Source organism: Asparagus officinalis, chromosome 7, assembly GCF_001876935.1.
Source record: "Asparagus officinalis chromosome 7, Aspof.V1, whole genome shotgun sequence".
In the NCBI taxonomy this organism is placed as follows: domain Eukaryota; kingdom Viridiplantae; phylum Streptophyta; class Magnoliopsida; order Asparagales; family Asparagaceae; genus Asparagus; species Asparagus officinalis.
In genome coordinates this window covers 148,463,889-148,477,587 of record NC_033800.1, presented here as the reverse complement: position 1 = coordinate 148,477,587, position 13,699 = coordinate 148,463,889, and the positions used below count along the sequence as shown (strand labels likewise).

The 13,699-nt window shown below is 44.1% G+C and overlaps 2 protein-coding genes across 2 annotated transcripts in view; both read right to left on the bottom strand.

Moving 5' to 3' along the window:
• The window catches only part of LOC109848276 (potassium transporter 7-like), a 6,370-nt gene extending 3,663 nt beyond the window's left edge, over nt 1-2,707 (bottom strand). Inside the window, exons 1-6 of the mRNA XM_020417701.1 lie at nt 2,330-2,707; nt 1,490-1,718; nt 1,139-1,387; nt 905-955; nt 535-795; nt 4-56 (exon numbers count right to left, since the gene is read on the bottom strand). Coding sequence (XP_020273290.1) covers nt 4-56; nt 535-795; nt 905-955; nt 1,139-1,387; nt 1,490-1,718; nt 2,330-2,605 — 1,119 coding nt within the window. The 5' untranslated portion in view covers nt 2,606-2,707. The remainder of the gene's footprint in view (nt 1-3; nt 57-534; nt 796-904; nt 956-1,138; nt 1,388-1,489; nt 1,719-2,329) is intronic.
• On the bottom strand, nt 3,237-5,582 carry LOC109850568 (glucan endo-1,3-beta-glucosidase 1-like). Its single transcript, XM_020420599.1, has 3 exons — nt 5,458-5,582; nt 3,965-3,992; nt 3,237-3,609 (listed from the first exon to the last, which is right to left on the bottom strand). Exons 1-3 carry the CDS (start codon nt 5,522-5,524, stop codon nt 3,426-3,428), a joined length of 279 nt encoding a protein of 92 aa, XP_020276188.1. The 5' UTR covers nt 5,525-5,582; the 3' UTR covers nt 3,237-3,425.

The window sequence follows — 13,699 nt, the reverse complement described above, 5'->3', positions numbered from 1 at the left end:
CACCTGAACAGATCGTACAGAGAAATAGCAAAGATCTGCAAACATTGCCTCAGATCCTGAAATTCCACATTCACAAAAAAAAAGAAAAGGAAAAAAAACATGTATATCATCATAGAGTTAAAGACAGTAAGCAACGTGAAACAATAAAAACAGACATGATTAGCAATATTTTCATAAAGAAGAAGCTCATCAGTCATCATACAAGAAAAACAAGCAGTCCCTTGACTTTTTTTTTTTCCTTTATTACTTGAAAGTTATTGCTTTTTCTCAGGAAGAGTTGTTTGGGAGAACAGAGGGAATAAAAGAACCACTCAATATAAAATGCATCCACCAGGACACATATAAAACAGCCTTTTAATGTTGAGACTCTGATGTTAAGCTTAAGTACATGAACTACTGAAAGCAAAACAAGAGAGGTTTCTGTAAGTGGATATGTTAATTCCATGTCTGTAAACCATCTTGCTAAACAAGTAATATAAGCACCTGATACTGCATGTAACTGGTATTTTAACCCTGTATGGTTTGCATCCTTACCTGTTGCACAAAGAAGACAACCACCGAGAGACATCCAAGCCTGAGTGGAATCTTTCTTGAAATAATAATATATATAAACAGGGTTAAATGCCCTCAAAACAGTTGTGCCATACTTCTTGAGGTTGTAGATACCAATGCCTCCAAGGCAGCAAAACCATATGAACAGAGCTGGGCCAACTGCAAGCCCTACTTTGCTTGTCCCAAATTTCTGTACACTGAACAGGACTATAAGTGATGCAACTGTTATCATCACAGCTTCATCTGCAAGAAGTACAAAATTATGTTAACGTGAATAAACATGAGGGCACGGAAACAGACTTTTCTTTGCAGCATAATTTTAATTTAGAATATTAGATGATGTAAGTATTGCCTTGTCCGATGCCATCAATTCCAAACTTCAGTCCATTAGCAGCTGACATGACTGGAAGTTACAGAGGATAAAAAAAATGAGAAACTAAAACATAAGTGGCGATAAACAATAACCCAAAATTTTCAACATTATTAGCAAATAGCAATTAGAAAGGAAATGGTTAGAATCTAGACAACTGAATAAACACTATTTCCTTGATAGTGACAAGAAAGAACAAAGAAATGAAAACCATACCGGACATTGCTGGGGTAACAACTCCATCTGCTATCACCATGGAGGTACCAAAAAGCACCAAGACAAGAAGTAATTTCTTCAGTACCAATGAGGTTTCAATACGCTCCTTGATTTTTAAAGACCTCTCTAGCTCTGGTGATGGAACTTTCAACCGGAAACTTGATATCCGAGCATCAGAGGGTAACTGATTTGGAAGAAGACTAGCCTTTGCATTTCTACATATCAACGAATATAAAGCAAACGTTCCCCCTAAGAAGAAGGAAAAAATACGTGAAGTTACTTCAGAATCAAACCCTTGTACAAGACTATAGATAGAGATAGATAGAAAGACCCCGCTCTTTAATCTCTTACCTTCACCATGATCATTGCCCCAAAGGACTACCAAGATGTATTTTACAAGTGGTATCAAGATCAAAGTGTATAGAACAAGGGAGAGTGCTCCAAGGACATCTTCCTTCCCAGTAATCTGATATTTATTAAATATAACATCAAAAGTGTACAATGGACTCGTTCCAACATCACCAAATACTACTCCAAGCGTCTGAAGAGCGAGAACGATGTTTCTACCCAGATTAAAGTCCTGCATTTTGTATTAGAAACTTCAGAAAGGATCCATATACAATTATACTACACCGCAGTTTTCAGCATCGGTGTAAAAAGTTAATAATGTCAATATATGATCAATGTATGTAGCCAACCTTAATTTTCGGTAATGTTCCTTCCACCGCACCAAAACTATGAAGGTGCGGTTATACTTATCATTTTAACTTAGAATATTTCCCTGCTGATTGAGCATCCTTTTAAGGGAATGATCTGGACTCATGCACTGAATACACGTCCAGTGGGAAATGAACTTGGGTTGCTCAGATATCATGTTAAAATCCATTCCGCAGCACTAAAACTCCTAAGTTCAAATTCGGATTGAGGGTTGTAGTGTTATATGGTAACAATACGGTGGTCGAGGTTAACATAACTAACAAGTTTAAAATCAGTTCGCTAACAAACCCATGTATCCAACCCTAGCAACATCATGAACTCGCTAGAATCAATACTTCTAATGAAAAACAAGCTCAAAAAATGCCAACTTTTAACAAGTCCCCAGTTAATCAATCCTACCCAGCAAACAAAACAACCATTAAATTCACTTCAACACGTAACTTTTACCAGCAACAAAGATCGAATATTTCTCACCTCATAATCATTCCGATGAGCCCCAGGGACCTCAAGAGCCTCAACATCGAAGGAATCAACCCTAGGCCCAGTCCTAACAAGCCTCTGCTCACCGACATCATCCTCATCCTCTGAATCGAAGCTCGTTCCACGTGAAAACCCCTCGCTTTCGTCTCCGTCGCTGTTCGATCCGTCCTCGTCCTCGAAAACCCACCTCGATTCGATCGAATCCGTCTTCAATAGATTGCTTCTGTTGGTGATGTTACCATTCTCGCCTCTCGTTGATCCCTCCGCCATCCACAACGGCGATCGCTGGGATTTGGATTTTTTTTCCCCCTTCCGGAATTGAATTTTTGATGGAAGAGAGAGAGAGAGTGAGTGAGGGGGGAATTAACTAATCTAAAGGGGTGAAATTGGAAAGTGTGCAGCGTTCGTCCTAATTTATTTAGAGGGCGGACGTAGTCGGGTTCGGATACTTTTTGTCGGATCGGATCCGAGGAAAAAGTCTTGTGTACGGGATGTAAAATTTTGCACTTCTTGCCGAAAATTAAGTTTTTAATTAAACCTGTCCTTTGGATATCATCAATATTTGATTAAAGAGAATATAAACCTTGTTCGATGTTTGGGGTAATTCCCCAGTCCACATTTTTTGCCGAGGCCAAGCATATAAAGTGGACACAAGTGACGCCTATATATTTTGAGAATTACAGACTTATTAAAAAGCATAGCGTCAAATCAAAGAGAAAATGTTCATTGTTTTTGTTCTGTTATATTAATGATGAATCAAAAAGATGTGTATCATTCGCAATGCGTTAGCCAGCCATAATCTAGTGAACGTACGAGTCACGCACGGTAAAAGAAGTGAAAAGGAAAAATATATATTTTGCCGCTCCTGCAAAACTTAAGAAAGCAACATAAGGCTATAAGCTTACTTGCAAGGACATAACAGAAATTTTATTGAATAAGGAATGAGGATACAACACGGTTACATACACTTATGTGCCATCCTACAACGCTACAAAATTGATGAGAAAAAAATAATTCAATCGGGGGAAGAATTTTTTTTTTAACCCCCGCAATATTCTTACAAGAAAGAGTTCTTTGCTGTGATATGCCATCAAGCCCAAGGGGAGCAAATGGAGACAGCAACTGCGGTCATCACGCTCAGAAGTACATGAAGAACGCAGAGGGAGCGTTGCTGAATTCTTGCTCTCGGTCTCCGCCACACACGAGCTCCATCGGCTTTGCTTATCTCGCTTGCATTGGTTCCGCCTCCCCGGGTGGCATTGCTCGTCTCTTTGCTGCCCATCAAAAAGGAAGGATAGGTAAGCGACGACGCGCCAAAATCCCAAAACTATATACAGCAGGCCTAATAGCAAATACGAAATCATTGTACTATGGCGGTGTGACCGACTATACTTATCGTCGCCTAAGTTGGGAGAGATCGAATGTCGTCTGAAGTTCAGAGGGTGTAAATACTAACAAAATATTTAAGGAGGGTATAAGTGGATACGCTATCGTCGTCGTATATGAAGTGTTTTTTTTTTTTTTCCTCGTTGCTCCTACTAACAATGGCCATATATAACAGTTTTTCTGTTGGTATACAATGTGGCAATGCGAGAGAGAGAGAGAGGAAGTAACGCTATTGTAACTCACCTCCCAGGAAAGACACAGCCCCCATGACCTGCAAAAATAACCGGGTTTTATTTATCAGTAACTAACCATCTTATGCATCAGAATTTAGATGGGAATTTAAGCAGCTATATATGCTGGAATCAGAAAGTACTGGAAAGCTAGTAAGCAGTTGGCAAAAAAAAAATGACCATTTATTTGAATGTTATTGTGTCACAACCATGGCTGCAAACATTGTTTCAACTGTGTAGCAATGGTAATAATCTATGAGTCATGGGTACCTGATGGATGATAGCTGGATATTCCTTCACCAGAAAAATAAGGAATATTATTGAATATTAAAAAAAAAAACACTAGGTGGATACTCGTATGATCGATGCATCAAAATGTGGTCCATTATCTTAGCAGTCCACAAAAAAATTATCCAAAGCAGACTCCGGTTAGATAGGGGATAGGTCTGTGGGAAAAAAATGGAAAGTGGATCCTTGAAAAGCCAGCAGCGAAACATACCATCAAACTTGACAAGAATCCATCAGAGTCTGGCTTGGAAACCGAAGGTTATACTATTCAACGGTTGAACCCCTCTCTCATGAGCTGAAACCTAGACTAAAACCTGGACTATAACGCAAGGGCGTAAAGTTTTTAGAAAACCCGCTTTAACTTCGTGGCCGGTGGGAATTGAACCAAGGTTGTTCTGATACCATCTTAAAGTCCTTTTCTAACTCCACGGTGGGAATTGAACCAAGCTGCGACAACGATCCCCCAACAAGAGGGTTGAAGTGAGAACATTGCTTCAGTAAGTAGGAAGGTTTACTCAAATTCCCACCCGTGATATTCGAAACATAATGAGAAAATAAGCTAGCTTTTCTGATGGCAGGAAGGACCAAAAAAGGGGACAAAAGAGGCGAGCAGGGTACTCAACAAGAAACAAAATTTTACAGCAGGATCCAGCACCCTCTCCCTCTCTCTCTCTCTCTCTCTCTCCACGGGTTATTCTCTCTACTCTATTGCTACGCAACGCTGTGATGACAAAAGTGAACAGGAAAAGTAAACAAAAAGCTCCAAATTCCATCAACCCCATCAAAATCAGCCTCATAACATCCAGTACCAACTAACCAAGCTCAAATCTTCATTGTTAATCAAGCTAGAAATTAAGGGGGCAACACCATCATAACCCCCATCACAAGCACTACTCCTATTAATGTTGTGCATAAATCAAAATCTAAGGAAATTAAAAAGCTGCTATATGTTTCTAAAGCAATTAATGGGATTGATGTTGGATTTTATTATGTCCTCGCGGGTCGAGCGTCCTTCTCCTGGTTTGAAACATGAACTACTAGTTCTAGGCATCAGAACTTGAGGAGTTTGAATCTAGAGTGCTCTAACACCATTTTCATTGCATCAGAACTCTAGTGAGACCCTAGCATTACCATTTGCGAATCCTACGCTAGAGGGAATATATATCAAAATTCGAATTGTGAACGTGTAGTAAGAAGGGGATTGCTCATCGTGCTCACTCGGATCGGTGGTGGTGACCATCGCCGCGCCCTGAAAGTAGCACGAACCCGCCGTCCTCCCTTCCATCTGGTAGTAGGCTATCGAACGCGTACGACGCCGTAGCGCTCCTGACGTCGTTGGCGGTCGTAGCCACGCCTCCCCGGGCTGTATCTCGCCTTGCAGTTGCCCCGCGGGGGCCGCAGGGCCAGTTCCAACGCCGCCTGCAGCTGCTGGCGTCCGACCCGCCTTCCTCCGTCCTCCGTACGCGACGCAGAAAGTCCTTGCTCGCTGCCTTGGCCAGGAACCCCCCGCTCCCCTCACCCAGCAGGCAGTAGCACCGGCGTCCCGTCGTTAGACAGGCCCCAGTTCCTCTCGGACACCGGCCCTCTGGCCTCAGGTCCTCGTTGAAGAGCTCGTAGATGTACGCCACTGGGCTGCTGCCTCGGGGTGCGCGGTGGTCCCGGACGGCCCAGCACGCTGCCTGCATCACGTTCGAGTTGAACGCTCGGCGTCTGTCCCTGGTGGCACGCCGCTCAGGCCCCCGACCCGAGCGGAAAGAGGGCCACCCGGTCTCCGCTGCACCAGGACCGCACGCCGGTCACGTTGAGGTTCCTCAATCGAGAAGTACGAGCGCGTCGACCATGCCGTCGAACACGCTGGGTAGTTGCGAGCGGTGTTGGGGTCACCATCTCCTTCGCCGGCGCCCGTTCTGCCGCGAACAGCGCGCGCCCAGCCGCGTGACGACCCCGCGGCCGGCCACTAGGAGTAGTAGCGGGTAGGAGGTTGACCATCAGGGGAGGCGGCGCCGCGGAGAAGGAGCGCAGCGAGCGGGGGAGACGAGGAGTCGGCGAGGGCCTGTTGAAGAAGGCCTGCGAGGGGGGAGATGTGGTTGACGAGGCAGAGGTCGAAGCTCAAGCGGTGGTGGAGGACGGGGATTGGGGGCTGAAGGCGGCAGAGGATTGGCGCGAGGGAGGCGGCAGGAGGGCGGACGCCAGGGGAGGGCGGGGGCGGAAGGAGGCGAGGACGTCTGTCGCGAGTGGCCACGCTGAGACGAGGGGGCGGAAGGGCCACGTGGCGGAGACCCAGGCCGGAGGAGGAGGCGGGGGAGGAGCGGAGGGCGAGCGAGCTGGGAGTTGGGATGGCGAGGAGGAGCGGAGGCCGCCGCCGGTGAGGTTGAGGGCGCGAGCAGGAGGCGAGGGTGGGTGGCGTCGCTAGAGGCGGACGTGCGTTATTCCGCTGCCGAGCGGAAGGAAAGCGCGGCCAGGTCGGCGGGGGAGGAGTCGGAGGACCCGTGTGCGATAGCTGACGCCGACGAACGGCTCCGCCTTCCCGGTCGTGCCCGGGGCCTCCGGCGCCGAGATCGCCATGCGCGTAACAGCAGGAGGAGCGAGGAGGCAGGAGCGAGAAGCGCGGGGTTTTCGCCATCGTTCGTCGGCGGTGCGCGCATTACGGGGCGGGGGGGGGGCGGACCGGTGCGTTTGTTAGATTTGGTCGGTAGGAATTAAGAGGGGACTGCGAACGACAATATGGTGGGGGGCAAAAATATTATAACAATTGCTTGAATTTTATTTTATTTTTAATAATATTGGAGGTTTGAAAATTTTGTCGCTATGAAAAAATCTCTACACATGGTATGGTATTCTTTTTAGGACAAATTTTCAAAACAGTCCTATTTTTAAATCTAATCGTAAAAAAAGATCTTATTTGAAAATAATTGTCAAAATCGGCTCAGATTGGGTTGATTTTGACAATTATTTTCAAATGAGGTCGTTTTTATAAATATTTTTGTAAATGGGACTGTTTTGAAAATTTGTCCTTCTAGGGGGGACGCTTAACCCCCAAACCAAACTCCCTAAATTTTCAATGTTGCAAAATTCATAAAATGCTGGTGGCCGACAGAGAGAGATTGTTTCGGAGAAAAGGTTATGTCCGGTAACGGAGCATGCGGGGCTTTTTATCTCGAAAGTTGATGATTTATAAAATGTTTATTGCAATACTTTACTTTGATTTTAGCAGTGTAACTTTTTCATATTTCAACTTTGTGGATCTAAAGTAGGCATTAGAATATTATTAGACTGCGCTCAGTATATAATGTAGATTAGTGGTCACAGGGTGAAAAATGTGGGCCATGTGGGGATTTACATCGAGATGGACGCCTTTGGTGGCCTACGTATGGGCCAGGGGCCGAGGACTACCGAACTATCCAGGCCCAGAGCTTCTCAGTCCGTGAATGTACAAAGATACCCATGCGAGTCTTTTCTTTTGTCGACTTCTGGTACCTACTCAATTTGTCTTCTTTTTTTTTACCTTTTTTTTAATTTCATTTTCATCTTTCAGCACTGCAACAATTATTGCAAAGAAAAATAAAAAAATAGTGAATACTTTGCACTTGATACCAAAAACATGACCGGATCCGAATAATGGAACTCGGGCGGCAGGATGGATGAGAGTTGTTGAAGTGAGGAACCAACGACGCGTAGAGGAGGAGTCAATATGGCTCGTCATCTGCAGGCCATTGGTCTCCGGCATAGGGCGGATCCACCGTCACCAAAGTGGGCTCAAGTTGTTTTCGTCAAAAGTTGACTTCGCTGTGGAATTCATTATATCTTCGGTCGATTACAACAAATTCAAAAGAAATAGCCTTTTTATAAGACTTCTTTTACACAACAAAAGGAAAGTTACAACTTTTTAGAAACAAACGCAGGATCGTTGTTTGGATCGCTGCTTGCGTGGGATCTTTGCCTGTGCCGGGAGCGCTTTGACTCGTGGACCACCAAATCACAGATTCTGATTGAACCGTGAGGGGTTTAATGATTCTTCCTTCGTTTATCGAAGTAAGAATTTGAAGCGAATATCTTATCGATGTAAGATGTTCACTCTTCTAAAGATCAAGTCAGAGCTTAGATCTCTAGGAATGGCCAAAAGCTTCTTGAGGATGTTTGTGAAGAAGAAAGACTCTCTCTCTTGCTCTAATTCACCAAAACTCAAGGCTCTCTGCTCTAATCTGCTTTGGAAATGCTCAGCCCCTTCTAAATGATGGCCATAGGGGGGTATTTATAGCCTCCTTGGACAATAACTGAAGAAATAGCCGATCAACGACTATCCCTTTGACCGCGACACCCCGGACTGCAGCGGCTATTGGCGCGGCAGCATGAACTGCAGCGGCCACAGGGGCAGTTACCAGCACGTTCCATCGTGCTTGAAACTGTCCTCCCACGACTTTTAACCACCTTTTTCGTGGTTTAACTGCTTGTACACGTCAGCACACGTTCTATTTCTGATACGCCGCCACGTAGACTTCACATAATCATCACATAACTACCTCGTAACCGCTGTAGCATCCCCTATAGTAGCCGCGGCACCATGGATTGCCGCGCCCAAGCCGCGGCACTATGAACTGCCGCGTCTTAGCCGCGGCACTATGAGCTGCCGCGCTGTAGCCGCGGCACCATGAGCTGCCGCGCCCACACGCTGTAGTTTGCATTGTTCTGTGAATTCACATTGTTTTATGTTGATTCACAGATCCTTTTGCTTCCTTTGGGCTTGTATGATCTCCCATGACTTAGATACTGATGTTTATCACCTTCTCTTTGTCTTGAGTGACATTTGGATGTCTGTAAGCATTTTTGACGTCTACAGATACCCCCTCCAAAGTATCACAGACTCATCATTTTGAAGAGGAGTCTGGGACACTTTGGATATGATAAGTTTTCCTTGCAATTTCTTCAGTACTTTGTTGAGGAAGTTGCGTAACATAGGAGAGGAAGAATTTTATATTCTATCTCCTGGTCTCTTGTTTGTTGGTAGAGATGAACCCGATAATGGAGAGGAAGAATTTTATATTCTGTCTCCTGGTCTCTTGTTTGTTGGTAGAGATGAACCCGATGATGGAGAGGAAGAATTTTATATTCTATCTCCTGGTCTCTTGTTTGTTGGTAGAGATGAACCCGATGATGGAGAGGAAGAATTTTATATTCTATCTCCTGGTCTCTTGTTTGTTGGTAGAGATGAACCCGATGATGGAGAGGAAGAATTTTATATTCTATCTCCTGGTCTCTTGTTTGTTGGTAGAGATGAACCCGATGATGGAGAGGAAGAATTTTATATTCTATCTCCTGGTCTCTTGTTTGTTGGTAGAGATGAACCCGATGATGGAGAGGAAGAATTTTATATTCTATCTCCTGGTCTCTTGTTTGTTGGTAGAGATAAACCCGATGATGGAGAGGAAGAATTTTATATTCTATCTCCTGGTCTCTTGTTTGTTGGTAGAGATGAACCCGGAATCGGAGAGGAAGAATTTTATATTCTATCTCCTGGTACAAAGGAAATTTAAATTGGGATTTCTATTCAGAGAATCTGAATAAGGTTTGATCAATTGAGATTGGAAGCAATCTTAACTTTTATAGTTTTGATTGCACAAATCGAAGCTGGACCTCTCGTTCATGGAAGGAATCGAAAGGGGATTTTGGTTTTGGTCCTAACTGTAGTAAGGTTTGACCAAGTTGGAGTTTTGAGACGATCCTAACTGTTTAAAGGTTTGATCGTTCAATTTGTGGACCTCTCGTTCATGGAACGAATCGAGAGGGGATTTTGGCTTTGGTCCTAACTGTTTAAAGGTTTGACCAAGATGGGAATTTGAGACGATCCTAACTGTTTAAAGGTTTGATCGTTCAATTTGTGGACCTCTCGTTCATGGAACGAATCGAGAGGGGATTTTGGCTTTGGTCCTAACTGTTTAAAGGTTTGACCAAGATGGGGATTTGAGACGATCCTAACTGTTTAAAGGTTTGATCGTTCAATTTGTGGACCTCTCGTTCATGGAACGAATCGAGAGGGGATTTTGGCTTTGGTCCTAACTGTTTAAAGGTTTGACCAAAGGAGGGTTTGAGAGGGAAGATTGATCCAACGAAGTGATCGAATCTCATCTCAGCAAATGAATATTCGGAAATCACCGTGGGGATGTAGTGTTTAACACTTTGTTTGTAATGATCGGGTTATTCCTAAGAAAATTACATATAGCATTCTTTCGGGAACTTCCGTTACATGAACCATCCACCCCCAGCTTTTTCTTGTGAAACTGAGTTTATCATTATGTTTAGCTATATGATCGGGTTATCCTTAAAAGTACCATGCATGGCATTCTTCAGGAACTTCCCGTGAAAGAAAGGAAATAGTTTAGACTCATATACCTGTTGGAGTATTAAGGAGCAGTTTATACTCGTATACTTTTCGGAGTGAGGGGAAACAGTTTATACTCGTGTACCCAATGGAGTTTTATGGTCGTCTTTACTCGACTTCTTTCGTCGTTATGACGCCGGAGTCAATTAGGGCTTGGATCTTGTTTTTGAGTCCAAAGCAAATCTCAGTGGGATGAAGAACCCTTCTGTGGTACGCACAGTAATTTGGATCCATAATCATTTTAGCACCATCCTGATCTTTAATAGGTGGTAGCTCGATTTTGTCATTAGCGAGGAGGTATTCCAAGATGGCTGGAGCTTCATCATCTTCGAAAGAATATTCCTTTTGAAACCTCGGATCGAGAGTCGCATTCTCAATGATTGCAGATGTCATTGGTTGGCCTCTCTCAGCTTTCTTTCTTTTAAGAAAGTGCTCAGCTTGTTCACCCCGAGATTTTAACTCCTTCCAAGTTGTGGATGGCACGACCCCCAGAGCTTCCAGGACATCGATGGAGAGGTTATTGTGGCATGTTTGCAGGATGAACTCCTCTGTAATAGGATCTCTGCAATTCATCGCCATGTTACGGAAACGCTTGACAAAATTGTCGACTGACTCTCCGTCTTTTTGCTTCTCATCCAAAAGAGTTCCGATTGACACTTCGGTGTCATCATCGAAGAAGTTGCTGAGGAACAAACTTTCCATGTCATCCCAGCAATTGATGCTCCCTGGCTTGAGCCGTCGGTACCAATCGAAGGCGGGCCCACGAAGGGTGCCAACGAATGACCGGATCATTAAGGCCTCGTTTCCAGAGATTATGCCCAAATGAGACTTGAAATAAATCAAGTGTTGAATCGGCGAACTCTTCCCTTCAAACGGTGTGAAGTTAATCAGATTGAATTTGGTCGGGTATGGTATTGAATCCCATTCCCTCGGATAAGGACATGGAATACCCGTCTTCTTAACTTCTTGAGCCGTCATCAAAGCATTGATTTTGTCTTCAAGTTTTTGCATTTTCCCGTCATCGTCTTCATTTCTTTCTGAATGATGTCGAGTAAAGATAATTGGACCACCCCCAGTGAGAGGTGCTATTGAACCACCCCCAATATCGTTATTGGGAGGATCCGTTAAACCACCCCCAGCGTTATTGTCATTGGGAGGTGTATCAGCCATAATGACTTCATCCACCTCTGGATCACTGTCCTCTACAACATTCCGAGTGTGGTGGCTGGATTCAAGTCGCTGATTGGACTCAGGAGGTTGAGGCTGTTGAGTTAACAGTTCTCTCATTTGTTGGATAGCCAACTTCATTTCTGTCTTCACTTCAGCTCTAATTTCTTCACGTTGTTTGGCTAGAGCTTCCTGAAGTATTTGAGTGAACTGATCAGCAGTGATTGTGAATACTTCTCTGATTTGTCCTGTGCTAGACATTGTATCATCAGAAGCGATTGCAGAATAAGTGTCCGAGAATTCATCCTCCGAGGACATTCCTTCTTGCATTCTCTTGTAGTCTCTGCGTCTGATAGCTCCTAATTGGAGTCGAGACATCCTTTGAGCAATTCTTGGATTGACTTTTCCTTTCGGGGAAAAGTCGGGATTTGAGTCACTTGAATGCTGTTTAGACTTTCTTCTATCAGCTACGTTGATGGTGACTTCAGGGAATTCATCATTTTGGGCAGCTGATTTTCTTTTGCGGAAATGTCTCAGCTTAGGCTTTGATAATGCAGAGACTTTTCGTGGGATGATTTCTCGTTTGAAACAGTCACATTCTGATAATGCTGTTTTGACGAGTCGTGCACAGGAACAACGAGAGTTTATCTCTCGAATAACTCTCTTTCGAAAATTATTCACAACCTCAATTTGATAATACGATTCATTGGTATGATTGCCAAAAAATCGTATCGTCTGTTGGTATGATCTCCCAGGTATGACGATATCATTTGGTGAATGCGTCTTCTTCTGGGAGTATAAAACCTTGTTGGCATTCTCAGGACAATTTATTTTTGTCTTTAAGCGATCCAAGGTTATGTCGGGAGTCGCACGTTTAGAACCACCCCCTTGTGGGTATGGAGTCTTAACGGGCTCCGAATGCTGATTTTGCATAAGTCCAGACTTTGGAATCCAAACTTGACGAAGTTTTGGTGATTCTTTGGTCACCATTTCCTTTCTCTTTTCTCGTCTTTGTTGTGAGAGAGCATGGGCATTAGCAGCTTTTGCACGACGTTTTTGTATACGTTCTTTGAGGGTCGAACGAGTCTTTTTGACAATAGTCCATTCATCCGTCGTTGTTTTAGCAGAGATACGAGTGATTGGTTGTTGAGATAACTGAACCACTCGATGTCTCCTCGACTCTAGGTCCGCGTGGTAACGAACCCCGTCGGTTTGTTCCAAGGATTTAGCCATTTGGCGAGCATGGCGTTGACGTTGTCTCTGACGAGCTCTTTTCGTTAATGCCGGTGGGCTTTGATTAGCAGAGGTGTTGCGAGTGAAATTCTCAGCAACAATCAAGCGAGAGTCTTCATTTTGTGCCTTCTTTGGCATGCAACTCTTCCTCAATTGTGAGATCCTCTTGTACTTGTGAGACAATGAAGATCTTGAAGAGGATGATGAGAGATATTCCTCAAATTTGGTTTGGTCGAATTCGTATTCGACCATGGATTCAACTGGAATCTTGATCGGCTGCGACACGACGGTCTCGGCAGCGAGACCGCTGGCTCCCACTGTGGTCGCCAGCTTGTTTTCGTCAAAAGTTGACTTCGCTGTGGAATTCATTATATCTTCGGTCGATTACAACAAATTCAAAAGAAATAGCCTTTTTATAAGACTTCTTTTACACAACAAAAGGAAAGTTACAACTTTTTAGAAACAAACGCAGGATCGTTGTTTGGATCGCTACTCGCGTGGGATCTTTGCCTGTGCCGGGAGCGCTTTGACTCGTGGACCACCAAACCACAGATTCTGATTGAACCGTGAGGGGTTTAATGATTCTTCCTTCGTTTATCGAAGTAAGAATTTGAAGCGAATATCTTATCGATGTAAGATGTTCACTCTTCCAAAGATCAAGTCTGAGCTTAGATCTCTAGGACT

Coding starts and splice junctions, on each gene's coding strand:
- LOC109850568 (XM_020420599.1), bottom strand. CDS start 5,524: ATGGAAGGGAGGACGGCGGGTTCGTGCTACTTTCAGGGCGCGGCGATG. Junction 3,993..5,457: donor GGTCACCACCACCGATCCGA/GTGAGCACGATG, acceptor TTATTTTTGCAG/GTCATGGGGGCTGTGTCTTT. Junction 3,610..3,964: donor GGCTGTGTCTTTCCTGGGAG/GTGAGTTACAAT, acceptor TTTGATGGGCAG/CAAAGAGACGAGCAATGCCA.